Source organism: Coturnix japonica, chromosome 28, assembly GCF_001577835.2.
Source record: "Coturnix japonica isolate 7356 chromosome 28, Coturnix japonica 2.1, whole genome shotgun sequence".
Taxonomy (NCBI): Eukaryota; Metazoa; Chordata; class Aves; order Galliformes; family Phasianidae; genus Coturnix; species Coturnix japonica.
The window spans coordinates 3033771-3061702 of NC_029543.1; the positions used below are offsets into that span (position 1 = coordinate 3033771).

Below are 27932 nucleotides of genomic sequence, written 5' to 3' on the forward strand. Positions count from 1 at the left end.
TATATCGACATCCATAGACATATAGGGATCATCATAGCCAATCCTTAGGGCCTCCTTAGGGCCACTTTTCTTTTAATTTATTTCAGGATGGTCCTATGGATGGCCCTATGGATGGCCCTATAGATGGCCCTATGGATGGTCCTATGGATGGCCCTATGGATGGCCCTATAGATGGCCCTACAGATGGCCCTATAGATGGCCCTATGGATGGTCCTATAGATGGCCCTATGGATGGCCCTATAGATGGTCCTATGGATGGCCCTATAGATGGCCCTATGGATGGCCCTATATATGGCCCTATAGATGGTCCTATGGATGGTCCTGAGCCCTTATGCCCCGTGCTGAGCCCCGCCATCTGCCGCGGCCTAATCCGCCCCGAGCTCAGCCCGCAGCGAGGCCGCGGGAGGACGCGGGGTGCGGGGCGGGACACGGCCGCCCACCTGCAGCCGGAGTCACCTGGGGGTGCGGGGTGACCCAGAGCGATGGGTTTATGGGGCCCCATATGTGACATGTGGGGGGGGCGCTGCGGGGCTGCCCTGCCCCCCCCCCCCCCCGACGCGTCCGGCCCGCTATCCCGCATCACATCGCAGCGCCTGCGCCGGAGAAGGGGGCGTGTCCCCCACCTTAACCGCCGCCCCTTCTCCTTCGCGCCAACATCCTCCCTCTTTCCACCAATCAGCTTCTCCCTTTGAGCCCAGTTCTTGCTGCACGTCAGAGCTCCTGCAGTCTGCGAATCATCAACGCCCCCGCCGCCCTTATTACGTCATCCGGTGGCCGTGCAACGCGCGGGCGGCGCGCGCCCGCGTGCAGTCGCTGCGGGGAGAGCGGGGAGGAGGTGAGGCGACCCCCCCAAATACCCGCCCCATTATAACCCCCATATAACCCCCCATATAACCTGCCCCATAGCAACCTCCTTCCATCACGCCGTCGGACCTCCCACACCGGGTAGGCCGGCAAAAATTTTTTGGCAGCTGCAGGGGGAGGTGGAGGGGGGGGGGGGCTGGAGCTGAGGTGCGGGTCCCAGAAGCTGGGGGGGGGGGGTCGGGTGGGCTGTGGGGGCAGCAGCGGGGGTCGCCGAACACCCGCAACCCCGCCCTTCTATCAACGAATCACTACCTGTGCGCCCCGCTTTTGCCCACGCCCCCCATTCTGGCCCCCCCCAATTGCCCCCCTCCCCCATGTTGCCCCACCGCGTTCTATCTGCTTTACCCCCCCCCGGTGCATGCCTTCCATCCTGTGCGGAGCTTGTTGCGGGTCACGGCCTGCAGTGCCCTTGTTGCAGAGAAACTGCGGGAAGCGGCCTGCAATTTGCTCATTGCAATGACATCCTGCAAATGCAGCCCTGCAATCAAGCAATGAATCCTTGCAATCGCATCCTGCAACGCGTCCTGCAGTGCATTCAACTCAGTCCGCAAAGCGTCCGGGCCCGGCTCCGTGTGCAGCAATGGGGCGATGCAGCGCGGTGTGTGCTCGACAGCAGCATTAGAAGGGGCGAGCTGCTCAGGCAATGATTGGGGGCTGCAATCGGGCAGCTCATCTTGCATTGCTAGCAGCAGCCATTGGGGTGATGCAGCTGGCAGCAATGGGGGCAGTGCAGCATTGCAACCAGCATTGCATCCAGCATTGCAACCAGCATGCATCGCAGCATTGCAGTTGCTCAGCATTGCAACATGACTGCAGCATGGGGCTGTGGGTGGCAGCAGGTAGTGCAGCAACTGTCTGCCCCATCCCATGGCAGCAGCACATCCCGTTCCACCCGGGGCTGCTGTCCCCATCGTTTGCCCATCACCCCCCCCCTTTGCAGATGGCGTCCGCTACAGACTCCCGCTATGGGCAGAAGGAATCCTCGGATCAGAACTTCGATTACATGTTCAAAATCCTCATCATCGGTAACAGCAGCGTCGGAAAACCTCGTTCCTATGTTCCGTCGTACGGCGCGATGATTCCTTCACACCTGCCTTTGTCAGCATACCGGTCGGCATCGACTTCAAGGTCAAAACCATCTACAGGAATGATAAACGCATCAAACTGCAGATCTGGGTGAGTGCTGGGGGTCAGCAGTGGGGTTGGGGTCAGCAGTGGGGTCTGGGTTAGGGTTAGGGTTAGGTAAGTTAGGGTTAGGGGTTAGGTTAGGGTGGTTAGGGTTAGGTAGGTTAAGTTTATGTTAGGTTAAGGGTTAGGTTAGGGTTATAGGGTTAGGGTAAGGTTAGGGTTATAGGGTTAGGGTTAGGGTTAGGGTTATAGGGTTAGGTTAAGGTTAGGGTTAAGTTAGGGTTAGGGTTAAGGTTATCGGGTAGGGTTATAGAGGGTTAGGGTAGGTAAGGTTAGGGTTAGGGTATGATGCTGGGCTGTGGGGCTGTCCATCTGGGTGCTGCTATCATCTCAGTGCTGCATTCTGTGCCCTTGGCCATTATAGGAAGCAATGCTGTGTATGGAGCCCATCAGCTGGGCAGCAGTTTGGTGTCACCTGCCCAGCACAGAGTGACCCCCATGCAGTTTGTTCCGTGCATTGCAGCTCTGCTGGCAGCCTGGCAGTGCTGCTCACCTCTGTTCTGTGTGCTGTGCTGTGCCCTGGGTTTATATGCAGGCAGGAGCTGGGTGCTGGCTGCATGGCAGCCCTGCACACACCCAATTGCTCTGCACTGTGCCCCCCTGACTCTTGTGCCCCCCCAGGACACGGCCGGGCAGGAGCGGTACCGCACCATCACTACAGCGTACTACCGAGGAGCCATGGGCTTCATCCTCATGTATGACATCACCAACGAGGAGTCCTTCAATGCCGTGCAGGATTGGTGAGAGCTGCCCCCAGTGCATCTAATGGGCACAGAGCCCACCCCCCTCCCACCCTATTACCCCCAATAATCACTTCTGACCCTTTTTGTTCCATAAAGGTCCACCCAAATCAAGACGTACTCATGGGACAACGCGCAGGTGCTGCTGGTGGGGAATAAATGTGACATGGAGGATGAACGTGTGGTGTCAGCTGAGAAGGGCCGGCAGCTCGCTGAGCACCTGGGTGAGCATGGGGGGGTCTCGGTGTCAGCTCTACCCCCCCCTACAGTCAGATGTGGGGCACAGTGCCCCAGTGACAGCGTGGGTTGAACCCCCTGCTGGTAATTGTGACCCACAACTGAGCTGCAGCCCCCAATTGGGTCACACTTTGTCAGCACCCCACGGCCACGCTGCTGGGTGCTGGGTGGGAGCAGTGGCTGTTTAACCCCATGTAAGCTGACAGGGGGGTCCCATCACCGGGAGGTCCCTGCACCAACCCCCCCCTCCATATTCCAACCCCTCCCCATCTCCAGGCTTCGAGTTCTTCGAGGCCAGCGCCAAGGACAACATCAACGTCAAGCAGACCTTCGAGAGGTTGGTGGACATCATCTGTGAGAAGATGTCTGAGTCTCTGGATGCAGCCGACCCCGCTGTCACCGGCGCCAAGCAGGGCCCGCAGCTGTCGGACCAGCAGGCCCCCCCCCACCAGGACTGCGCCTGCTAGGACCCCCCCCTATTGTAACCTCCCCCTCCCCTTGCCTCCCCCTATTTTCCCCTTGGGGGGGGGCACTTTGCTGCTGATACCTCGCAGGTAAAAAAGGGCCGCGGTCCCTCTCAGAGCCTGCCCTGCTCCCCCCCATCAATTAGGCTGAGCCCCCCCCCACCCTTATTTATTTTTTAAGCCTGGGATGGTAGGAGGAGAATCGCCCCCTTCTGCATTTCATCCATCACTGTCAGCCCAAATTGCTCCCCATAAATAACCATTGTGGCCGTTTTGCTCGCAGTCCCTGGGTTGATGGGGAGGGGGACGGGACCCCAACCCCCCCCCGCTCCCATTCCTTACATAGGGTCCCAGCGGGGCCCTGGGGGCCGTTCCCCCCCTCTTGTTTATTTGTACAAATAGCTGCTGATGGCTGCTCCCGCTGTCTTCCTCCTTGTACATAACAGACTCCTTGTAAATAGCCGTAGCTGTGTGCGTGAACCTGCTGTGCCGTGGCCGTGGTGATGCATTCCTTTGGTCCTTTCATTCCCTCTATCACCCCCCAACCCCTTCCCTCCACCCAAACTCAGTGTGGTTTCTCTTGCTTGTGAAATATCACTTTTCAAAGCTCTTATTTAAAGGTAAAGAACCAAACTCAACGGGGTTGTGGCCACCCGGCACATCTCCTGTGTGCCCATATAGCAACGTGCTTCTGTGAGACTGTGAATACGTGGATATTGCTATAGCAATGACTGCCCTGGAGGTCTTGCATCCCCCTATTTATTTCTCCTGGAGCTGCGTCTTTATTTTACAGGTTACCCCCCCCCCCTCCTCCCTGTGGTCCCATTTTCCCCCCTTTTACTCCTATTTTTTGTGACGTTTACTTATGGAAGAGTTCCACTGTACTGTACAAATGTCCAAAGTGTCAAAAGAAAAAAAAAAGAGAGGACAATTTCCTAAAAAATCACTGTATTAAAAGAAATGTCGTGAAGAAATAAATCAATGCTGATCAGGAGGGGGCTCCCACTTCTTCCGGCAGGTGATTCCAAGCAGAAAGGAGCTGTGCTATTGGGGGGGGAGGCACTATTTGGGCCTTAGGAGATGGTTTGAGGCACATGGAGGTGGGAAAGAATAAGGCCTCAGGTTGGGGGTGGGCATTGCTTGGGGCCTGGGGGGGCTGAAACCCCAGTGTATGTATGTGGAGGAGGGGGGGGGGGTTGCAGAAGGGGCCGTGGAATGAACCAAAACGCTGCTCCCCCACATTGGGATATACAGAAAGCAGCATCTTCACAAGCGGATTCAGCAGCTCCAACCCCTTCATTGCAATCAGCAGATGAGTTAATCAGCAGGATGGGTGCAGCTGTGGCTCCAGTGCTCGCTGCCAGGCCCTGCAATGAGCTCACAGCAGCAGGCAGGAGCTTCTAAAGCCATTTTGGTCTCTGGGAGCAGCCCATCACATCCCAGCACTGCGCTGCTTCTCTTCAGTGGGGGTTTGGTTGGGCTGCAAAATACACCAGAAATGGGGCTCGTGTGCTGCAAACTGTGCCATGTTCCATCCATATGGGGCTGCTGGGGTGGTGCTCACCCTGTGTTTGAGGTAGGAGAGGTAGGTGTCCCAGCCCAGCGTCACTATGTTGACATAAGCCACCCGGTACGTGGGTGGAACAAACTGGAAGTTGAAGAACTGTGCAGCTGGCCACACACACCAGTCAGCCTGTAGGAGGGTACAGGAGGGTATGGAGGGCAATCAGCCTGTAGGAGGGTATGGAGGGAGCTGGGGGTGTCAGCTGCTGGTCTGGGCACACACAGGGCCTTGGAGACGAGCAGAGGGCTGTGTTTACCTTATAGAACTCCCAGAACTTCTCCGTCAGCTCCTGCCAGCTCTCCTCCAGGCTGTGGCCCTCCAACGTGCCCATACCTTTGGCACAGATGGTATCAGTGGGGCGGCTGAGGTTGGGTGTCACCCCTGTGCTGGGTGTCCCCACTCAGAACTCACCCAGGAAATACCAGACCCCCAAGATGGGTGACACCACCACCTGGTCAATGAGCACCTTCTTCAGCACCGTCCTCATCCCTCGTGCTGGGAAAGTGCTGTCCAACCACAGGTACCAGAAGTGCAACATGGGGCCCATGCTGCAGCCCACGGCAAACATACGCCCTGCAACGCGACACCCGCTGCATTATTGATGCTGCCCTGTAATAGGAGACAGCCCCAAACACAGGTAGGAACACACAGGGATCGCAGCCACCCACCTGTGCGTGCAGCCTGATGCTGGGCCCGGGGCTCACGGCGGAGCTGCCAGAACTGCTGCAGTGCATCGCCAGCCGCCAGCAGCGTCCCACAGCTCAGCGTGTTGGTCAGCAGCAACAGGCGGCCTCTGAACAGCGGCTGCAGCAGCCGCCAGCCCCGTGATAACATGCCGGGGGGGGCACAGCTGTCCTGCCAAGAGACAAGTAACTCATTCTGACAAGTAACTCAGTAACGCCCCCTCCCCGCTCTGAGCCCCCTACTCAACCTTTGGCCACTTAATGTGCCCCTCCAGAGCCCCATTGGATACACCGTGCCCCCCAAAGCACCTTATGTCCCCCACAGACCCCATGAGTCACCTCCTCGTGCCATTAACACACCCCATAAGCCACAATGCCCCATGCCCGGCCCCACACGGACCCTGCGGCCCCCATCACCCCATATCCCCCCATGCCCACCCCATTACCACCCCATATCCCCCATTCACCCCCATTAACCACCCCATACCCCCATTCACCCCCATATACCACCCCATTAACCCCCCATGGCCCACACCATTACACCCATATCCCCCCCGTGCCCAGCCCCCATTGGACCACATCCTATCCCCCGCGTGCCACCCCCCCATTAGCCACCCATATCCCCCATGCACGCCCCATTACCACCCAGATATCCCCCCCCATGCCACCCGCCGCATTACACCCTATCCCCAATACCCACCCCCATCAACCCACCTCGATGTCCCCCCGTTACCTCATTCCCCCCCTCACCCCTTACAATCCCCTCCGTTCCCGCCCCCTCCCCCCCTTACCGCCATGTTCCGTACCCCCCCCACTCCCACCCCCCTCTCACACGCACCTGCGGAAGGAGGGACACGTCACGTGAAAGAAGTCACTCGTTCCGGTGGCCGCCATGACAGAAACAAACTAGAGAGCGGAAGTGCCCCGCAGGGCGGCGCCATGACTCAGGGTCGTGCCTTGTCCCCTCCGCAGCCACACAACACTCCGGAGCCTCTTTATTTCTATAATGATTCTCTTTATTCCTCGCTCCACACCGCCTGCTTCATTCCGGCCCTGCAGACCAGGCTCAGAGCCTGCCAAACAGCGCCGGGCTTCGGGCTCTCCGTGTCCTTGCAGCCTCGGGTTTTGTCCCCTGTCCACAGCGCTCCATCCATCACATAATTCCCAATCCCATCCAATAAGGGTGGTTAATCCCTCCATCCATCCCATCCATCCCATCCATCCCTTCCCTCCCATCCCATCTACATCCCTCCATCAGATCCCATCCATCCACTCCATCCATCCATCCATCCCCACTCCGCCATCCCATCCCATCCACCCATCCCATCCCATCCGATCCATCCATCCCATCCCATTCCATCCCATAATATCAGTCCTCCGATCCAGTACTATCCATCCCATCCCATCCATCCCATCCATAATATCCATCATTCTCATCCCCATTCCATCCATTCCCATCCGCATCCATCCCATCCCATCCTCCATCCCATCCATCCACCATCCCATCCACATCCCTCACCTCCCTATCCATCCCTCCCATCCATCCATCCATCCATCCATCCATCCCATCCCATCCCATCCCATCCCATCCCATCCCATCCCATCCCCACCTGGTACAGCTGACACACCAGCCTCAGCAGTGAGCTCTGGGCCTGCGCCTGCAGCTCCTCCGTGTGCTTCTGCAAGGAAACATGGGGCTGCTCCTTATGGGGATGACCCCCACAGCCCCCCACCCTCCAAGCCCTGAGCCCCCCCCCGTACCCCATTGACGACAACCCAGGGGACGTATTGATGTGGTGGGTCCAGAGCATCGGTCAGTTGTGCATTGCGGTGCATCAGGGCGGCCCCCAGCTCCCCCTGCACACAGGCAGTGATACGGCCGGCGTCCAGCTTTGGGGCGTACACCTGCAGGCACTGTGTGGGACCATAGAGAGCCTTTAGGTTGGGAGGGACCTTCAAGGGCAGCTGTGGGGTGGGGAGGGGGCACAGTGTCATACAGCCTCCAGGTTCTTGGTGGCGGAGGAGCCCGACTCCATGCAGAAGATGATGGGAAAATAGGTGTTGAAGTCCTGGGCCTCGTGCATCAGGCAGGCCTGCGGGGTGGGGGGGATGTGAGTGTATCCCAACCCATCCCATGAGGATGGGGACAGGGATAGATGGGCTGTCTCACTTGCAGCATGTTGCCCAAACACTCCTCTGATCCGTGCTGGCACTGGAACTGCCACTTCCCAGAGACATTCTTCTCCTGCAGGATGATGCAGCGTGAGCACGGCTGGCAGCGTGTCCTCAGCAGAGACCTGCAGCTGCTCCTACCTGAGCGTTACCATACGGCACCAGGGTGATGTTCAGGACCCCATCGGGCAGCAGCAGCCAGGTGCTGAAGAGCTGATGCGTCAGGAAGATCCGGCAGCCCTGGCACATGCTCTCATAGTACAGGCTCACCTGCACCGGAGCTGCTGTCGGGTGCGAGAGGTTGGCACAGTAGTTCTCTGCCTGTGAGTGGAAGGGTTTGGGGTATGGGGGCTGCAGCTGCCTGTGGTTGCACAGCGTGGGGGGAAAGTTGCTGGGATGGGGCAGGACGGGGCCTTGCGTGCGCTGGGAGGGAAGTGAGAACCGCAGCGGGTTTGCTGCAGCTGCAGGATTGTGTGTGTGTGGGGCTGGGGCTTTCCACTGGGACTTCCACCTTGTATTCTGGGGAAAACCACAGCCAAAGGGGGCTGGAGCCGTCTGAGTGGGGGCACAGCTCCCACTGCTGGGTGGGCTGCAGCCCATCCTGTGCTGCTGGACCTGCCTTCAGCAATGCCACTGATTCATGGCAGGATGAGCTGCAAAGCTGTTTCATGCTGAAAAAGAAGTGACAGCGGAGCCCAGGGATGGGCCACGGTCTGGCTGCAGCACAGTTCCTCCCCAGACATGGCAGGGAGCACCGCTGGATGTGGGACCTGAGCATCCCTGCAGTGCGTCAGAGCCAGCACACACAGCGGGCACCAGGTATGAGCAGCGTGTGCTGCAGCCCCACACACCCCACACACACCCCCCACCCCGGCCTCGTACAGCACCATCTCTGTGCCCACGGATGGCACCAGCACCAGCCCCACGGCTCTGACCTGGCAAACAGTGGTGATCTCCCGTGAGCTGCACCAAAGGTGAGTTGGGTAGTCACAGCCGGGCAGGGCCAGCCCCAGCCCCAGCCCCACGGCCAGCAGGGCCAGCAGCACCGCAGGGGCCATGGGGACAGGACAGCAGGGTGGCCGAGAGCCAGAGCAGACAAGCCTGTCCCAGCTGGGGCTTTTAAAGCCCTGCTGCACCCGCCTGCGCACGCCCTTCCTGCCTGGCGCAACCGTCCTCCTCATGTGACACCGACGCCGCTGACTCATGTGGGGCCGTGGATGCCTCCAAACCATCCCTGATGGCCCCCCAATTCGTGCCATGGGGCAGCGGAGGCTTCGGGGCACAGCGGTGCCATTGGGGTTTCATGGCACAACCATCCGGCCCCAGCAGCTGTCAGCACTTCCTCATGCATTGGACCTGTTGCCAAAGGTCACGGGGCAGCAACGCAGCCCTGAGCGGCACCGACAGCTCCTGGGGGCAGCCCCAGCCCCACTCTGAGCCCCACAGCATTGCAGCCAAACCTGAACCAACCCCTGACCCCACTGGGGGTGGGAGCTGGTAATTACCCACGGGCTGCAGCCAGTTTTGGATGTTTCTTGCCCCTTTGGCCTCAGTTATCACTGAGTTGAGTTATGCACTTCAATCCCCTCCCACCCCGGTCCCCCTGCCCGCCCCAAAGCAAAGCCTGCCATCACCTCATTAAGTCTGTTTTATTTGTGGCTTAGGGTTTTTTGTGGTTTTTTTTTTCCTTTTTTTTTCCTTTTTTTTTTTTTTTCGTTGAAGTACCGTACAAAAAATTCTCTTACAGTAACAAATACCGGGGTTTTACATTAGTAAACATCAACAGAAAGAGCATAGAGAGCTACTGCTGGTAACAGACAGCTGAAGTGGCGAGTTAAAGAGTATTGATTATTGCATATACCTAAGGACTAACATCTCGGTAGCGCTCACAGCCGCCACGTCCTCTCTGAGCACAAAGCAGTCGGGGCAGCTCTGAGCCCCCAACCCCCCCACTGCGATGTGAGCGTTGTAAGGGGGGATATTGGGGGGCTCAGAGTGTCCTGAGATGGGAATAGAGCCACGTGAGCCCACCCGAAGTCGGGCACATCCCTGGGGGTGGAACGGCCGCGTTGTGCCCGTGGGACGTGGGCACGTGGGGTGTTGGGGGGGGGGGACATGCGGGTCATAAGCAGCAAAGCACAGCCCAGGGCATCGAAACACGTCACTACCCGGACAGCACGAGCAAAAGCAGCAAAGACAAATCACAAGTAGCTTCATCCAGGGGAGCTGCGCTGCGGAAAACTCAGGGTTTGGGCTTCCACTTCAAGGGGAAAGAAGAGAAAAGGAGCATTTCTGAGAGCCAAGTCAAGCACTGCTGGGGGAATGGCAGCACCAGAAGGGCCTCATCCTCCTCGCACACACAGCACTGCAAGCAGAGCCCCATGGGGCCGACCGCGTCCCCAGCTGCAGTGATGCGTGTCAGGGCTGGAAGATGCAGTGGGGCCACCATGACGGCTGCTGGGCTCATATAGAGGCTGTGGCTGTGCAAGTCAGAAACAGCCGGGAGGGTTAAAAACGCCGTCATGGGGAGCTGGGATTCCCCTGGGCAGCAAAGCCTGGGGGCCAAGCGAAGCGCTGGGAGCAGCTCAAGAGCAGGAGGTGCTGGAGGGACATTGGGTGAGGGGCTGGAGGAGCAGCCCAGCCCCACAGCACAAAGATTTGGGGTGTCACAGCCCAAACCTGGGCTCTGAGTCTGTTATAAGGGTGAAGATCTCCTGATGTTCCAGCTTGGTCTGCTATCAGAGGGGCTGGGGGCAGCTGGGCTTTGAGCAATGCCCAATTCAATGCCCCATTCAAAGCGTTGGATGCACCCACATCACTCTGAATGAACTAAGAGCCCCCAGAGGGAATCTGGTTGTGCTCAGTGCAATCACCACCAAACCAATCCACATTGGATTGCTGGTGATAAAACACACTGCAGAGCACACAGCAGCACCAAGAGTCAGTGAGCTGGCCACAAACACTCATAGAATAACCCTATAGAGATGACTGAGTTCCCACAGAAACCCTCAGTGTAACCCACTGTGCCAACCTCACCCTATGGGTCTCTATGGGGGGGGGTTGACTCAGCAATGAGCTGGTCCCAGAAGGCAGCAGTGTGATTGATCCTCCTGCTTCAGGCTGGGCCTGCAATGATATCCTCCCTACAATTCCTCCTCTCAAAGACATTTTGACACTGTTTTCCTTTCAGATGCAGTGAGTGACTCAATAAACCACCTCCAATCATTACACAGGGAGGACTCTGAGTGCTGGAGCTGCCAGCCTCACTGCTCATCTGAGCTCTCAGTCCCAGCACAAACTGTTCCCTTAATTATTAATTATCACTGATCACCACGTGATAGCACCAAACAGTGACAGAGCAGGGGAGCCCCAGCACAGCCCAGGGCCCACACAGAGCAAAGAATGGGGTCTGTACAGCTGGGAGAGCTGCCATAAGCAATGGGAATGTGACATTGATTCCAGCAATCCCAGATCCAAAAGGGATCCTGGATCAACGGGAGCAGCAGAGCTGATGATGGGAGCATGGAACGTTGTGGGCCCCATTGCAGACAGTGAATGGAGGATGGGATGTGGGCAGGGCGCACCCAAAGGCACCGCAGCACCTGAGGAGCCTGCACAGCCCATCGTGATACAAAGCAAAGCAGCAAAGCCTACAGCATCCACCAGCCTGTCCTGAGGACATGGGCTCTGTAAGGGAAGGAGCCTCTGGTGCTTTCTTCAACCCAGGCAGACAGGATGATGCAGTAAAGCAAAAGCCACCGCAGCCTCAACTCAGAGCCCAGGTCTGGCTGTTAAAGCTCCTGCAGGGTCCACCCCACACCTGGAGCCCTCTCAATTCAGCCTTTTATAAAGAGACACCTCATAGCTCTGCCTGTGCCAGCCACACACAACAGGCAGCTCCCCCACCCCGTCCCCATACAGTACTCACAAATGTAAGTGCTTTGCATACACAGTTGGGTATCATGCATCTACATCCCTACGTGCTGAGGCCCCAGGCCCAGTGGAAATACCACCCTCCTGCAGCAGAGGTCCTTCATTTTGGGCAGGGCTCGTAGTGTGCGTCAGCCTCCCACCCCTCCCAGCCGCTGCCCACGCTCGTGCATGTCGTAGTGGGAGTTCAGCAGGACGAGGTAAGCAGCCAATTACAAAGAAAAGAACCATATTTACAGAGCTACACTTAGCTTCAACGGGTCGCACTCGCAGAGCTTCACCAAAGACAACCAGAAACAAAGAGCTGTGCGCCCCACGGGATCTGCCAGGGAGAAAAACACGGGGACCAACACGGATTTCACAGCTTAGTTGGCGCAACTAAGGTGAGAGATTCATCACAAACCACATCCTCCCTCCCCAGACAGCAACACTACAGAGCTGGCTATGACACCAAGATGGGGCATGGGATGGAGAGGGGGCCTCAGCTAAGAAGCCCTCCACCCAGCACACCCGCTGCCCCACAGACAACACTGCCTTCTCTTTGCAATGAGTCCCTGCATGGAAGAGCAGCACCCCTCGTACCAGACAGCAGCTCCCACCCCCACCTGCAAAGTCACCGAGGGAAGTGAGAGTGCAGGACACACATACTCAGCAGAGGCTCCTCCTCCTCCAGGATCTGGCAAGGAGCCCCTTGCTCTGAGTGCGTCAGTGCTGCTCGGCTGGGCAGGGAACGACACCACAGTGCAGAGGAATTGGGATCGAGCTCTACGGTGATGTATAGGGGGCAGCCTGCCAGCAAGAAGGGGGATCTGACCTGTTTGTTGGGGAAGGAGAGGGGGCTGCACTCATCCACAGCAAATTCAATCACAACTAGATCCCACCTCGGAAGGGCTGGAGGCCGCTGCGAGTCAACATTCCAGCCTTTTTTTTGTCCCATCAGCCAACACGGGTTTCAGCTACTGACCAAAAGGGACACCAGGAACGGTCACAGACATCTCAGATGCTCTGGAGGGGCAGGAGCACAGAGACTCAACTATACAGGGTGCAAGAGTCCAGAGCCAGAAAGCAGCGCTCTGGGGAAAAGCTGAAGGCAGCTGTTGTGTTGTGCACGGTCTGTTCATCTGGCTGGTGGCTGGGAAAGGACCGGGTGAGCCAGCGTGACATTCAGGGAGTCATTGTGCTGCACCAGGGACGTGTGCTTGTAGTGCAAGACCAGGTCCTTGAGAGAGGCGTATAGGTTGTAGGGCTCTGCAAACCCATAGCCAGTCGCTGTCTTGTAGATCACGCAGTGCTTGGTGTCACCATCCACCCTGCCAGGGAGAAAAGAGAATGCAGGTCAGTGGCATGCAAAGGATCCCTGCTACAATAGCAAGAGCAGAGCACAAGTTGGCATCACCGGAGCTGCCCAAAGATACATCTGGCCCTGGCACGAGGAGCTGAGGCAGATGGGAGACTTTGGGGAAGCCCAGCCTGCCAGCTGATGCCTCCAACCAGCCCCAGCATCCAGCAAGAGAAGGGCAGAGCAGCAGGGGAGCACAGCCAACACCAGCCCCATCCTGCAACAGGGCTGCAGCCTCACACGGAGCACTGTGGGGGTACTCACACCACAGAGCAGGCATAGCATCCCTTCTGGCTGCTCTCACGGATCAGGAAGGTGCCGTCCCGTTTGCCGCACAGCATCTCCTCTGCCTGCAAGCGGTTGATCTTCCCCACGTACCACGTCCGCTCCTCGTGGTGGGGCAGCTCCTCCTCATCATCCATCATGGAGTATTGACTGCAATTGAGCACAGTCATGGTCAGAGCCCTTTGGTTTGCACACATGGCCCCCACGTCTCCCCTCCCCCAGCCAGCTGCCATCACTGCTGGCAAGGAAGGCGCCCTCAGCTCCCAGACAGGGAGGTGGGACTCGCCCAAGGCCCCCAAACAGGCAGAACTGGCTGCACCAGCTGTGCTTCTACAGCCCCCAACACACGAGTAGGGACACTCACTCCTCTGTCTCGTTCTTGATACCCAGCCACTCGTTGATTTTCTTCTGACGGGCACCCTTCTGCGTCAGCCACCTAGAGAAGGAGAGGCAGATCTCAGTGCAGGCAGCGTGCCCAGGCCAGACAGCAGCCACCCAGCAGCCATCACCAGAGGGCAGCAGCCTCCCCGCTTTGAGGAGCTGCCATGCCCTGAGGCTGCAGGGCTCCTTGCTCCTGCACAAGGCAGCCCTAAGAGCCGGTCTGACAAACCCCAAGGCCCTCGAGGAGCCAGCTGGATGGGCTGCAGGGGAGCTGGGCCCCTCTCCCAGCCCTCTGCGGGGGCAGGCACTACGTACACCAAATACTGGTCCCGCAGTTTGCGCAGCTGCATGAGGTCTGGCTTGAGGCTGTTCATGCGCTTGTCGATCTCCCTGTTTTCCGAGGCCTGTTTCTTCAGGTCCTGCTCCAGCTTCATCTTGCTGTCATGGATCTCCGTGATGCGAGACTTGAGCTTCTCTGAGTTCATGAGGATCCTGGGAGAAAGGAGGGGTCGGCTGTGAGCCAAAGTGGGGGAGGCGATGGAGGCAGCCTGCCAGCTCCAGCCTGCAGCACACTGCTGGAGATAAGGGCTGTGCGTGCCTCAGCTCTGCCCTGAGCCCCAATGTTCCTTCCAGCCCCAAAAGCCCAACCCCATGCAGGGCAGGTCACTGCTGCCCCCAGTCCTCACCGCTGCACCTCCTTCTCGTTGCCCTCCCTCCGGAAGCGCTCGATGTACTCCTTGCTGCATTTCTCCTGTGTCTGACACTGCTCCTCAAAGATCTTGATCGTTTCATTAAAGGCTTCAATCGCTGTCCTCTTCATCTGCAGCTCCTGAGTTGAAGAGAAGGGAGAGCTGAGCGAGGGGGGGAATGTGGGCAGGTTTCTGCCCATCTGAAGCACCCTCTTCCCCCCTTCCCAAACCAACACTGTCCCTGGTACAGTCAATACATTCCCACTTTGAAGTTCTCTTGGGAGCCCCCCCAAATCCAGGAGGGGGGCAGCGAGTGCCCAATTTCTGCTCTCCTTTGAGCAGCATATGGCTGCCAGTGTTTGGTGCTGGTAGGGCAGCCCATGGGGCCACGTACCTGGGAAGTGCGGGTGTACTCCTCATACAGCAGATCATACTCCCAGCTCTTGTCCTGGTATTGCTGGTGATAGACCTTCAGCTGTTCCCCTACAGCTTCCACGCTGTCCTCTTTTACCACTTGGTCCTGCCATACACAAAGCCTCACGTCAGGAACTGCCCCTGCCCTACAGCAGCCCCTCTGTAAGGCAGCTGGCCCCATGAAACCCCACTCATCCTGCAGGGTACCTGTTACCCACAAAGCAATGTCCCAGCACTGCAAAGAGATGCTGCAGGACACAGTCTGGACCACAAAACCCATCTACTGAACAGCCAGGGATGGATGAGCAAATAGATGCCCTGGTTCTGGCTGTGCTGGCCAGCCATACTCTTGCAGCACAGGACTCACCTGCTGGTACTTGGAGATGGGGTAGAGCAGCCTGGTGTCCAGCTTGGCGTTGTACTGGGCGAGCGACTCATGCCGGTAATGTGTGATGAGCTCCACCACTGAGCCAAAAGTCAGGGGCTCTGAGAAGCCATACTTCCCTTCCCGGTGAAAGATCTTGATCAGCTTGTTATTGCCTCCTTTCCTGTAGCAGGGAGGGGACAGCAGAGGGTGCTTATCACCACTCTGGTGCTCTGCTCCAGCACAGATGTGTCCCTTGTGCCAGCCTGATGTTCCAGCAGCCATAGGGACACTTGCTGACAGCTCTACCCCGGGGTAAGAGGCCCTCAGAGGGCTCCAGCACTGTACCTGAGTGTGAGTGTGTACTCCCCCTTGATCTTGCTGGAGGCATCACGCACCAGGAAGGTACCATCTGGAGTGTCTCGCAGCTTCTCATTCACTTCCTCCCTAGGAAGGACAAAGCCAATTGTCACAGCCTGTGAGGTGCAACCAGAGCTCCCCTAGATAACCCGGCAGCCTGGGCATCCAGAGCAGGAGCTGCCAGCCACCCCCTTACCGGGAAATGTCACCCCAGTACCACTCTGCATCCTGCAAGGGCACGCTGTTCCCGTTGGCCAGGCTGGCTGCACTGGGCTTTGGCTTAGGCGGTTTTGGAGGCAATGCTATAAGAGAAATAGGGTTGAAGCAGGGTTAAAACAGGACTGGCTCAAGTCCCAGCTCCACACCCTTGCCAGAGGCAATCCCTTGGAGCTCCCAGTACCCCCTCCCTGAGGTGACTGTCCTGGGAAGCCCTGCTGGGCCACCACACTGCCAGAAGCAAGAGATTAGAGCTTGGAGCAGGCATGCAAGCACAGCTGGGCTACAGAAATGCCCTCAGCAATCTGCTCAGGGAGGCAGGGATTCCACACCCACACAGCACAAATGCTAATGCCTCGGGTCCCAAAGAGGGGGCACGTCAACTACTGGGGATGGTACCTGGAGGCAACTGTTCTGGCTCCAACTCCTTCGTCTGCAGAAGCATCTCCAGAAAAAGCACAGAGAAGTCAGGACTCAGCTCTGGGCTGCAGGGAGAGAGGAACAAATCAGCAGCTGGAGGGGAGAACCTGGCACTCCTCTCTCTGTGCCCCTTGCTCAATGGGTCAGCAGGGTCAGCTGTTCATCCCAGCACAGCCCAGCTGCTGCAGTGCAGAATAACAGAAGGGCTCTGCCCTGGCTTTGGGCCCCACCTCTGTATGCTGCCAGCAGTTTAATCCCATGTGCAGCAGGGCCGGGGGTGCAGGCAGACACACTGTTACAGCCTGGACTCCTTGTCCTGGCAGGCACAGCAGCCAGCACTGGGTACACGGCTGGGACCCCAGAGCTGCACGTACCTGGCGCCGGGCAGCCGGAGGAGGAGGGGGCCAAAGATCTCTCCCAGGGCCTGAGGGTGGAGGCTGTTGCTCTCGGCCTGCTGCGATACCTTCCTCAGATGCCGGAGCAGGAACTGTAGGGTGAGTGTGTTCTGGAGTGGGATTGCAGGTGATTCCAAGGCCAGCAGCAGCTGTTTCCGGCAATTCTCTGGCTGGGGGATCTCTGGGGAGAGAAGCACGACACGATGCAATGGCTGGGCAGCCGGCACTGCTTTCCATGCTCTGGCTGTCACAGCGTGGGAGCACTGTCAGCAGCAGAGGCCACATGACAAACCCCAGAGGGACAAGACCCATTTTATTACCCCAAACACATCCGTTCCTCTCACTCACCCATTCCCAAGTGTGGCCGGGGAAGCCCTTACCCTGCAGGATGCGAAGGATGTCTCCATGCACAGACACTGGGACCACAGGGGAGGGCAGGTCCTGCAGGTAACCTCGCAGTGTTTCGCTCAGGGAGTGCACGTCAAAGGGCTCCAGGTCACCCAGGCTCCAATCTGCCAAGGCAGAAATTTCCCATGGAAGGTGGGTGCAGAACTGACATCCACCCCACAGTGTTGTGTCCCACTGTAGTGCAGCGAGCAAAGGGGGCTTGTGCCTCATTAGTACAGTGAACACAGGCACGTAGAAACAGCTACAAATCTCTGGCTGCTGCCAGCAATCATAGGACACAGCAGGTGGGCACCCTGAGAGAGCTCTGGCAGCTCCTGGGCAGTCAAGCAGACCAGAAAACTGAACCTGCCTGGAAGTGCCCGTCTCACTGAAGTAAGCTGGCACAGGCTGCCCCAGGTGTTAGTAGATTTGGGTGCCCACACCTTTCGCTGAGCCCTGCCAAAGAATCCTGGGCACACGTGACTTGGGTGAGTTTTATTCCCTGCTGTTGCTAGAGACCAAGAGGGAATGAGCCAATCATTCACACACCAAACCCAACAGGGAAAATGTCTCTCTTGAAGCATGCTGCCTCAGGAACACCAGGCACAGATTGCTGGGACAAAACATAGAGCCTCTTCAGAAAGCAGCATGGCCAGAGCCAACAGCACTGCTTAGCTTGGGCCCGTGAAGAACATCTGTGAAAGGGGACAAGCTAGCAGGGTGCTGGAAGAGGCTCAGCCGAGAGGCAGACAGCTCCTGGGGCTCGCTGGCACAGACCATCAGCTGCAGGCACAGCGGAGCCACAGCTGCAGCCACCAAGCTGAGCTCTATGATCCTCTCCTGCTCATTAGTGGTGTGACAGAGCCAGAGAAACCTCCACAGGGCTGTCGTCAGAACACCCTGAGAACAGGGCACCTCCAAGAGATGGGACACCAGCACGGGGATTAACTTGGAGGCCTGTGTGTCTCTCAGGTGCTGCATCCCTTTGCCCCGACCCCTGTCTGTGGATGGCAGCAGGAATCCTCCCCGTCCTGACCCCAGCATGTGAGAGGGGGATGTGTCAGGACGGGCAGGCCCAGCCCCGCAGGCAGCGTGCCGGCAGTCAGGAACTGCCAGGGACAGGCGAGCCCGGCCTGGATTGCATTACTGCTGGTGCTGTCACATCCACTAATCTCCTCCATCTGAGCCGAATCGCCTCCTCACCACCAAGAGCTGGTTCTTACCGGTTCTTAGAGCTTGCCTCAGTTCGGAGCCAGATGTCCTGTATAACATCTCACTGTCTAACCCTGTAAAGTGAGGACGCTGCTGTTAGCTGTGAGCCGTGCAAGTCCCAGCACACACAACGTTCTGGAGCAATGGCTGCAGCATGACCCGAGGCAGGCAGCTCACACAGATGCTGCCACAGCCCCTCTCGGTCCTTGGGACACTCTGCTGGAGCTCCAAGCTCTGGTTCAGTGCCCTCTCCATAGGGATTTGGGTGCACCCTGCCCAGGACCCATGGTACTACAGCACCCTGCTGCATGCCAAGCACTGCAGCTCTGCGCTGTTTGGAGCAGGGCAGCAGGATCAAGCCTGAGCCTGGAGACCAGCACCTGAAGCCAGAGAGGATCGGGAGGCCCCCCTCCCACAGGCAGCTGTGTATCACATATCCCAGGGTCTGGTCCAACACTAACAGCTTTTATAAACAGCTGCCTTCGTCCCATTCTCACTGGGGCTCCAGGGGGTGTCAGCCCCTCGGCACTCAAAGTCCCCCATTACCTTTCTTCTCAATGGCTTCCACCAGCTTCACCAGAAGGGGAGGCGCAACCTCTGGAGGGCTGAACTGCTCCTGCAGGTCAGGGAGAGGAGACCCTGGGGAGAGAGGGAAGAGGTCAGACCCTGCTCAGCAGCCAGTTCACAGCAGAGCTGGGGCCAGAGCACCAACAATAACATTGCTCTCAACAGCAGCATCCACAGGCAGAGAAAGCCTGGCCTCTGACCCCTGCTGCCAGGTCACAGCCATACAAATGCTACACAGAGACTGCAGGGAGCCCACAAGCTGCTCCCTAAACCAGCCCAGAAGCTGTGGAGCCCAGCCTCGCTCAGAGCCCCAGAAAACACAATGGGGTTTCACACAGAGAGATCCCTACTGCTTCCTGATGATGCTACAGAGCAGAGTTTACCTCCCTGAGTGCCCAGCTCACGTGGGCAGGTACCGCAGGGGTTACCTGGGCTCTGGAATTCAGGCTCAGCCTCTGCCCAGGACAGGACACAGCTCAGGGCTGGTGGAGGAACGTGGTTGGGGAGCTCAGTTGGGGAGCTCGCTCGCAGCGGTGAGCTGTGATTAATCCAGCGATTCAGGCAGAGTGCAGCGTCAGCAAATTCCTGCCCTTGATTGCTCGTTTAACATGGAAACCAGCCCTCTGCCTCCCCCTCCCCGCTAGCCCATAACCTCTGTGCAAGCTGCTGCAGGGTGCAGGCAGCCCACAGCACCAGGCAGCCTATGGCAAGAGCTGCAGGCAGCCCCTGCAGTGCATGCAGCCTGCACGGACCGGTCAGGGCAGCACAGCCAGCTGCTCCACAACACACAGCCCAGGAGCCCAGCAAATCCTCACTGCCCTACCTGTGTGCTCCCAGCCCCTTCCCATATTTACCCCATCAAACAAACAGTGTTGCAGTGCCATCTCTGGATCTGTAACAGGGTCACAGCAGTGTGGGAAGGGCTGTGACATGCCGTGATACAGGGCAGCTGCCTCGAGGTGCCTTTTGGCAAGCTGGAGACAGAGCTGGGAGCTGCAGTGTGATCACAGGGCAGGGCAGTGGTGCTGCCAAAGCACAGCCTATGTGCTGCAGTGAGATGGCTGCAGGGCCAGCACAGCAAGGACCCAGGCACGCTTCCCCATGCTGAGTGTGACGCATGCCAGGGCAGGAGGGTGCACACCCAGCTGCCAGCAGGAGGAAGAGCAGAGTCAGGCTCATCCCTGCTCCCCACTGAGCAGCAGCCAGGCAGGAGGCTCCCCCAGGCCAGTCCCCAGCAAAGAGACATCAGTGGTCCATGAGGACACCCGGCACGCTCAGCTTCATGGAGGCAGAGCCAAAAGTCAGCACTGCATTGCAAAACACAGCTCTGTTGTCATGGATCTGACCTGAGCTTGCCCAGGCACCCAGTGTGGTCCCACCACAAGCTGTAAGTTAGGCAGTACCCAGTGAACCTCCTGCCCCCACTGCCACAGTGAGGGACAAAACAGCTCGAGGCTGTGCTTCGAGACAACGACCACAGAGGAGGGAGCAGCACAGTGGGGGCCTGGGATGATCCCAAGGTAGAACAAGGCTGCTCCAAGAGCTGCCCATGCCCTTGGATGGGGCTCTGCACGGTGCTCCCCAGGGTGAGGCCAAGTCCTCGCTGCAGCTGGACGAGGAGCACAGGGCTGGCAGCTCCAGGCCTGGCCCTTGGGAAGGGCTGAAGGGAGGGTGAACATTGTGCTCCCCACGTGCTCCAGTTGGGAATGTGCTGTTTCAGCAGGCAGCAGCCTGTGCCGGGATCCAGCAGCCACGCTGCAGCCAGCAGCAGCTCCCGAGCCCTGGGCCTCTGGGCTGGGCCAAAGTGAACAAGGGCACTCACAGCACAGCCGGGCAGCTGCGGAAATATTTCCAAGCCGCATTTTCCGCTCACACTCTCTGCAGAAGGCAAACAGCAGAAGCTCATAAATTCGGCCTCGGAAAGCACTGGGGCTTGCTGCCCTGCAGGGCTGGCTCTGCCAGGGCCCCTTCCTCCCAGGCTGTGGTACGACCATGCTTTGTGTGATAGGGGATAAGGAACTGCCAAGTCAGGGCAGACCCAGGAAGGAGAGTAGAAATACAGGCAGCTATGAGCTGAGCAGGCAGCCAAGAGGCACCTCTGCACCTCCCAAGCAGGCCTCATCCCAGTACAGGCAGGCCCCAAGGAAATAACAGCCTTGGCTTTAATACAATTTCTCTGTTGCAAAAAAATGTGCCTCCCTCCCCCCCCCAGCAACACAACATGCTGCATGCAAAGTGGCCTCAGGCATTTCAACTGCTGCCCCACAGATCATGTACCAGGGCTGGGGTGGCTGTGGGGTGCACCCATGAGGGGCAGGGACACAGCTGGCACACAGTGCACCGGGTTCCCTGTCTTCACAGTGCCCATCCTAGGGCAGGAAACAGACGGGCTGGCTTTTGGTTTCTCTTCTATAGGTCAGGAACGTCGGCACGTATCCTCTTCCACATCACACAGCTCTCCACCCCCAACCTTGCACAGGGCAGAGGCTTTGACCACCCACACACAGCTCTGCCAAGCCAAGCTCTGGGAGCATGAGAGAGCCCACAAGTACAGCCCTTAAGGGTGTGCAGGGCTGGGCGCAGGCAAGGCCAACACATGCACTGCAGAGCGTGCCCCGGGCTCCCACGAGGAGCCAATCCTTGGAAGGGGGGTGACGCAAGTTGGTGGCTTCTGCTGCCAGTCCCAGAGCCTGGCCCAGCCACGTTCACACCCTGCAGAGACCGTGGGATCCCCAGGGCTGTGATGCTGGGCGTGGGAGCAGCACACCCAGCCCCACCATCCTGCTGTCACACAGGGGCTCCTTTCTGCTCCTTAGGGCCACAGAGAGGTTTCATACAGCAGCTGACAGGACAGCCGTAGCTCCCAGCTCTGCAGGCAGCGCTGGGGCTGGCAGCTCCTCCACTGAAGCCATGCCAAGCCCAGTTCCTGCCCCGGGTGTGTGGTGCCCATGCCCTGCCCAGCCCTATCTCTGCCATGCACAGATAGGGACCAATGCCAGGCAGACGAGAATTAACTGCAATTCTTGGAAGTACTTTTTTAAACCCAGATTTTTCTTCTCTTGCCCAGAGACAAGTAACTGCATCTCAGTGGGGCTGGGCAGCTCTTGGCAAGGAGCAACGCACCAGGTGCTGAGGAGGAGAGGTCAGGACTTGCTCTGTGAAGGGGGGAGCGGGGCAAAACCCTCAGCAGAGCAGGGAGAGGGACCACAGGGATCCAGCTGGTCCCAGGCCAAGGAAGGACCTTAGAGAGGAGCAAGGATTGCCCCAAGAAGCACCGCTAAGTATGAACACAGATCAATACATTTTGCTTTTAGCCAGAACTGAGTGTGAGCCCACAAATCCTGCACAACACAACACAACACCTGGCAGGGATTTACTGAGCAGCAGAAGGGGCCTGCAGTGACGCTTACCTTGCTCAAGAGCCTCCTGCAGTCGGCAGCCACTGGCTCCTGGTGTTGCAGGCAGGGGTCTCTGCACTCGGGGCCGGTGTGAAGGGACGGAGATCTTCACAGGCCCCACGTACTCCACGTACGTGCCAGGGAAGTCACCCTTCTGCTTGGTCCGCTCGTTGACACCCAGGATCCAGCCGATCTGGTTGGGGTTCTGCTCGTCCCCATCTTTGAAGCCCAAGGCTTGCAGGGCTCCTTTGCTCACCACCAGGATGTCCCCAGGCAGCAGATCAATGTCCTCCTCGCGCTCCTTGCGATAAGGGTAGAGCGCACGGTACTGGAACCCGTCAGTGCTGCCCATTCTCTCTGCCATGAGGAGAGAGCTCCCAAGAGTTGAGGCAGCGTCCTTTGGGTGGGAGAGGAGAGACCTCAGGGGCAGCTCTCCCCCATCAGCAGTCTGAATGTCTCTGCACCAACCGGCACCTCAGGAGCCTGGTCCCAGCGCCCCGCTGTGTTTAGGTGCAGCCCCTTTTCCTCAGCTTGAAGCCACGATTCAGCCAAATGATGGAGCAAAGGGAGAAGGAGACAAACATAATCCAGCACTCGCGAGTGGGCATGCAGCAAAGAAAAAGGAGGGCAGGGTTCAGTTCACCAAAAAAGAAGAAGGTTTCCTGGAGTCCGCAGGGCAAAAGCACTGAGTGTTTCCAGCCAGGAGCCGCGTGGCATGCTGCTTCTCCTGTCCCAGAGCCTGCAATGAAAGAAGGCGGCTCATCACCACACTGCCAGGCACCCCGAGCCCTCCCAGGACGCCAGCATTCAAAGCAGGGGATCATCCAAACGAGGCAGGGCTCGCTTCTCTCCTAACGAGGCTCTCAGTGCAAGCCCTGGATCCAAGTGCTCTCTGCCAGGACATGTTAAGAGCAATTTAAGCTCAGAAAAGCAAGAGAGGAGCCAGCGGCTGCTTGCAGGAATGCTCTGCAGAGCGAACACCTCCTCTCTGCCATCCTAAAGAGGTTCACTCCTGTTTCTTCAGCTTGCTCTCTCCATAGCACTTATGCAAACAAGAAGACAACAAGTGGGACAAAACAGCCTTTATGCAGGAACTTTTGAATACTGAAAAGGGTGACCCTGCAACCAGCAGCTGGAGGCCCCAAATAGGAGCAAAACAAACAGATTTAACCTTTCCTTGTTAAATTGATTAAATTTCACAGTTCACCTTTCCATCTCCCCATGCAGTTCCCCCACCAAGTCATTTTCTGAAGGTAACTGCCCACAGATGTAGGTTAACCGAGCTTGCAGTTGAAGGCTTTTAAGACGCTTTGCCATTCCCACAGAGCAGCACTTCAAAGCTTTGCTCTGAGCAAAGTGAATTTCTGAGCTTTCCTTTAAAAGCAGCAGCACAAAGCGTGGGCAATGCAGGCACAGCTTCTGCACAGATGGAAGCGACAGGGGTTAAAAATAAAAGCACCTTCAGAAGCCTTCCAATCTGCTTAGAGCTGCTAACTACCTTTAAGCTATTCAAACACAGAGAAATTGAAGAATAGGCTGCCTGCCCTGCCCAGAAAGCCACCCAAAAGAACAAACCTGGGCTGTAACACGCTGGTTAAGGGCTGTGTGAGCCGGGCCATTCCCACCGGCCAGCACAGCCTCTTTTCCCACCCCTCCCTGCCATTTCCACCTCCCTCAGGCTGAGGATCAGCCCTAGAAGGCACAGCCTGCGGGGGCAGCTGGGAACACACGTCCCAGTGATGCTATAGGCCGGCTGGATGGCGACGGGTCCTCTTAACAGCCTGAGCTATTCTGGCCCAGAAAGCCACAGCTCATCTGAAAGCAATCAGAGCTCCCTGAGGCAGAAGCTCAGCCTTCTGCCCCCACTGGGTGACCCCAGCACCCTTCCCAGCAGGATGATTGCTCCGCCAAGCAAAGCCGAAGCAGCTCCAACCTCATGCTGGGCTCAGCAAGAGCCCAACTGTGATCTGCAGCAACTTGAAACAACCCTCCTGGGCCAGCAACGTGCAGCTACAAGCCCCCTTCTAGAAGCACCACATCTGCATGCTAGCAGAAGGTTGAAGAGATGGCACGCACACCCCCCAAAGCTGGCTGTACCCCCAGCTATGCAGCCTCACTGCTCCCAGCACCAGCCTGCAAGGCTTGCTCATTCCCTCGACAAAGAAAGGCACAAAGAGGCTGCAGAGCACAAAACCTGTACAGGAGCCAGAGCCTGTACTAGCTGCCTGAGTCTGGGCAGACATCCCAGCTGAGCTGCCTCCTCCATGAATGAGCAGAGAACCCTCAGGGAGGCCGGACGCTCGCAGGGAGGCTCCAGCTGGTGCAGAACAGGACTAAGCCTGATCCAGGTTGCTGGAGAGCTTCTAAGTGCAACATAAGGCTGCAGAGCTCCCCAAGAGGCCCTGGGGATGTGGGGTGCTCGCAGGCATAGCAGCACACCCCAGCATGGCAGCCACAGAACACTCAGAGCAGAGTGCACATTTCCTGAATCCAAGCAGTCCCAGCCAGGAAAATATTACTTCATAACCCAGAGCATTAAGAGAGATTTATGGCCACGCTGGGACGCCTGCCCCTCGCCCCTCTGAACTCTGCCTGCTGGGTCTGATGGAGAGGAGCCACCAGCCCACAGGGGACAGAGCCTGAACGCAACAGCTCAGATCCCAGCACAAAGGCCAGGTGCTTCTAACCAGCCCATGCAGCTGCTGAGGCTGGGAGGACAAAAAACGCTCAGCCCTGGCAAACTCGTTCAGTAGCTTTTAAAAGCAGAGCTGCACGGTGGGGTGGGAAGAGGCTCCGGAGCTCCAAGTCTCCCAGGAGCAGGTCCCGCAGCTTCTGGCTCCATCCAGCTCGGCGCCTGCTCTTGCACAAGGCAAAGAGCTCAGCTGCTGCAGCACCTCACTAACCGCTCACAGACCCCGGTGGGAAAGCAGAGACCTGCCTCCATGCTGCCCTGCTTTGCACACCTCAGCAGGGTGCTTGGCATGCAGATCATTATGGAATTGGAGCCTTGCACCTCACCTGCCTTCCCTGAGCTCAGTCCATGCTGGCAAGGAGCACCCAGGGGACGCTGCTGCCCGTCCTCCAGTAGGAGCCGTGCAGAACCACGACCTGGGAAACCTCTGCAGAGAGCAGGAGAGCGGATCAGTGCGTGCCTGGGGAGAGAGGGGAGGGAACGCACAGCTTCCACAGCCCTTAAATAGATATTTGGAGGGAAGGAGAAGCTGGGAAGGGGCAGGCAGTGCCGAGAGCACAGGACACGCATGAGCCTGCCCGCTGCCTGCACCTCCAAAGCTGGGCTCTGTGTGAGCCAGCAGCTTGCCAGCACATTTCTGCTGGGCCCGTCTCCAGGTCCGCTCCGCTCACGGGGAAGGAGCCTCGTGTGTCTGTGCTGGCTGGTTAGAAGCTCCTCTGAAAATCCCATGCATTAGACATCTAAATACCTTGGTAAATCTATCTCAGTGCCCAGAAACAATCCCACGATTCATTAGCCCGCTGTCAATACTTTCTTTGTTTAAGACACCAGTTTGAAACAAAAAACACATTACAAGCCCTTTTTCTGCGTGCCCAGCACATAAATAAAAGCATCTCGGCTTTTATTAAATGTGGTTCCTGCACTTTTTTAACCGAGTTCCAAATGCAGTTCAAAGTGCTGCTTGGCTCGAAGCGAGGCTCAGCATTTACTTCCCCTCCAGCGAGGCACAAGTATGCGTAAAAATACTTTAAAAGAAGAGTGTTTATGACAGCTTTGCACAGCTCCAATGAGTCCAGCAGATCCTCAGGGAGGGGGAAAGGAGAAGAAAAAAGAGCAAAAAAACCCCCAAACCAGATCAAGTTCTGAACTGAGTGGAAACCCACGTGTGAACAGGTCCCAAACCATGAGGACAAACCTAACCGAGCTCACCTTCACCTCTTTTCTCACCAAGAAATGCTTCTGCTGCAGCTGCCAATGGAGCAGCAGCGTCTCACTCACAGGGCAGAACTCTGTGCTGGGTCTCTTTGCTTCACGTCCCTTAACACATCCCCACAAACACGCTATTCCCCTTTCAGAAGCAAAGCAAAGAGCCCAGGGTTGGGGTTGCTTTTCCCCCAGGAGCAAACCCAGCTCGATGGCTGCATTTTGGTTATTTCCCCAAAGAACTCCCAGCTCTATAAAAGCAGAGAACACACCAAAACGACACCAGCTCCTGCTGCCCCTCCTGCTTAAAGTCACGTTCTTGCGGTATCTGGAATTCATGGTAGTTAGAAGCACAAAATAACCCACAAGGTGAGGTGTAACCTCATCCACAAGCAACAGCAAGAGAGCTGCACCACCTTCCAGCCTGAGAACCGCACCGTCCCTTCCTCTGTTTGCTTTCTGCCTTCCATTACTCAGTCACTTCAGCTCCAAGCTGCGGCTGCAGATCCTCCCAGAGGAATTAAGAGAGCCCCCGATATTATAAATACTCTTTTTTATTGTAAACACAGCAGCTCTCGGGCCCGAGCTCTCCAACCTGGCTCCATTCCCTGCTGCATTCCACTCCGCTGCGGTTTCTCTCCCAACCAACGCAGAACTTTTGTCCAGTGAGATCCGCCTGCGCTCACAGCGGATTTTTCCACGTCTTTAGAGGAGCCAAGTGGTAAAAAAAGGAGCATTTGGGGGCAGCGATCAGCACCAGGAGCCCCATAGCACAACAGTGGGCGCTGTGCCACCAACCGAGGGGCAGATCGGAGTCACACACAGGATCACTAAAGAAACCCAACCCGGCTTTCCCACATTAAGAACAAGGGACTGGAGGAGCAGCCAACCTGGAGGATGCAGCACTGGGGCCGGGCCATGCAGGGATGGTTGGGGCTGTATTTATTCAGCTGTCTCCATTCTCTGCTCTCACTCACAGCCCTACAGCCCCGAGGCCTCACTCCCCGTTACTCAATGAAGCGATGAGGGCCGGCACATGGAGCCACAGCGCTGGGCCTACGGGGACAGCAGCACCGGGAGGGGACAGGGGCAGCCTCAGGGCCTGCACCCGTCAGCTGAAGCCCCCACCCGCCCCACAGGCCCCGGTGCTGCCCGCACCGAGCAGGCCTCGCCCGCCGACCCCCGGCCCGTTCCCGTTCTCTCACCTCTCCTCCGTTCCCATCCGCCGCCGCTCGCCTCCAGCCCGTTCCTTCTTTCCGGCCCGACGGCAGCCTGGGAAAAGGCCCGAACGCCGCCGGAACGGCCCGAACCCTCCCCGGAAAGAGCCGACAGCTGGCGGAAAAGAACGAACCTCCCCGAACGCTCATTGGCCACGCCCCTTCCCCCGCTCTGCCGGCTGAGATCGGGATCCCGCCCCCGAGGCCGAATCCTTCCGGAAAGAGCCGATCTCCGACCGGCGCTAACCGCCGCGCGGCGGTGCGGGGCAGCGGGGCAGTGCGGGGAGTGCTAGGGCGCCCCCTGGCGGCGGGAGGAGGAACTGCAGGTTGGCGCTGGGCCCGGTGCTGGGTGCTGGGTGCTGTGCTGGGTGCTGGGTGCCGTGCTGGGCCCAGTGCTGGGCCCTGGGTGCCGTGCTGGGCCCAGTGCTGTGCTGGGCTCTTCACAGGCCTTCCAGCCCCCACCAGAACCAGCCACTTCTGCAGGAGGCCGCAGCATGTCCTAAGGAACAACTTAATACGGCATAAAACTCTGAATAACAAGGCTGGTGCTC

The 27932-nt window shown here is 57.9% G+C and overlaps 4 protein-coding genes across 7 annotated transcripts; 1 reads left to right on the forward strand and 3 right to left on the reverse strand.

Annotated features, from left to right (window-relative positions):
* Positions 1–811: 811 nt before the first annotated feature.
* RAB3A (RAB3A, member RAS oncogene family) lies at positions 812–4487 on the forward strand. Its single transcript, XM_015886738.2, is given in 6 exon segments — positions 812–835; positions 1805–1904; positions 1907–2040; positions 2674–2792; positions 2892–3016; positions 3306–4487. Coding segments are annotated over 5 exon segments (669 nt in total). The 5' UTR covers positions 812–835; the 3' UTR covers positions 3497–4487.
* Positions 4425–6599, reverse strand: MPV17L2 (MPV17 mitochondrial inner membrane protein like 2). Of its 3 annotated transcripts, none has more exons than XM_015886742.1 (6): positions 6579–6599; positions 5726–5907; positions 5469–5630; positions 5314–5390; positions 5058–5186; positions 4425–4973 (listed from the first exon to the last, which is right to left on the reverse strand). In XM_015886742.1, the coding sequence occupies exons 2-6, from the start codon at positions 5889–5891 to the stop codon at positions 4926–4928; spliced, it is 582 nt and encodes a 193-aa protein (XP_015742228.1). In that variant the 5' UTR covers positions 5892–5907; positions 6579–6599; the 3' UTR covers positions 4425–4925. The 3 variants fall into 3 exon arrangements, with proteins under 3 accessions (XP_015742228.1, XP_015742226.1, XP_015742225.1); XM_015886740.2 differs by having other exon boundaries at positions 5726–5912; XM_015886739.1 differs by lacking the exon at positions 6579–6599 and adding an exon at positions 6532–6548.
* A 724-nt stretch (positions 6600–7323) lies between these two features.
* IFI30 (IFI30 lysosomal thiol reductase) lies at positions 7324–9260 on the reverse strand (the record flags this gene model as incomplete). Its single annotated transcript, XM_032440948.1, has 6 exons — positions 8848–9260; positions 8054–8233; positions 7911–7985; positions 7738–7833; positions 7502–7654; positions 7324–7419 (listed from the first exon to the last, which is right to left on the reverse strand). Coding segments are annotated over exons 1-6 (924 nt in total), but the record flags the coding sequence as incomplete, so codon positions are not given.
* Positions 9261–9575: 315 nt separating this feature from the next.
* On the reverse strand, positions 9576–27502 carry PIK3R2 (phosphoinositide-3-kinase regulatory subunit 2). 2 transcript variants are annotated; one of them, XM_032440947.1, is made up of 17 exons: positions 27370–27494; positions 25288–25388; positions 22282–23008; positions 18851–18943; positions 18316–18378; positions 17086–17217; positions 16685–16886; positions 16290–16375; positions 15871–15976; positions 15663–15761; positions 15318–15498; positions 14931–15056; positions 14534–14676; positions 14163–14339; positions 13831–13902; positions 13446–13616; positions 9576–13152 (listed from the first exon to the last, which is right to left on the reverse strand). In XM_032440947.1, the coding sequence occupies exons 3-17, from the start codon at positions 22631–22633 to the stop codon at positions 12960–12962; spliced, it is 2196 nt and encodes a 731-aa protein (XP_032296838.1). In that variant the 5' UTR covers positions 22634–23008; positions 25288–25388; positions 27370–27494; the 3' UTR covers positions 9576–12959. The 2 variants fall into 2 exon arrangements, with proteins under 2 accessions (XP_032296838.1, XP_015741981.1); XM_015886495.1 differs by lacking the exon at positions 25288–25388 and having other exon boundaries at positions 27370–27502.
* Between the last annotated feature and the right edge of the window lie 430 nt (positions 27503–27932).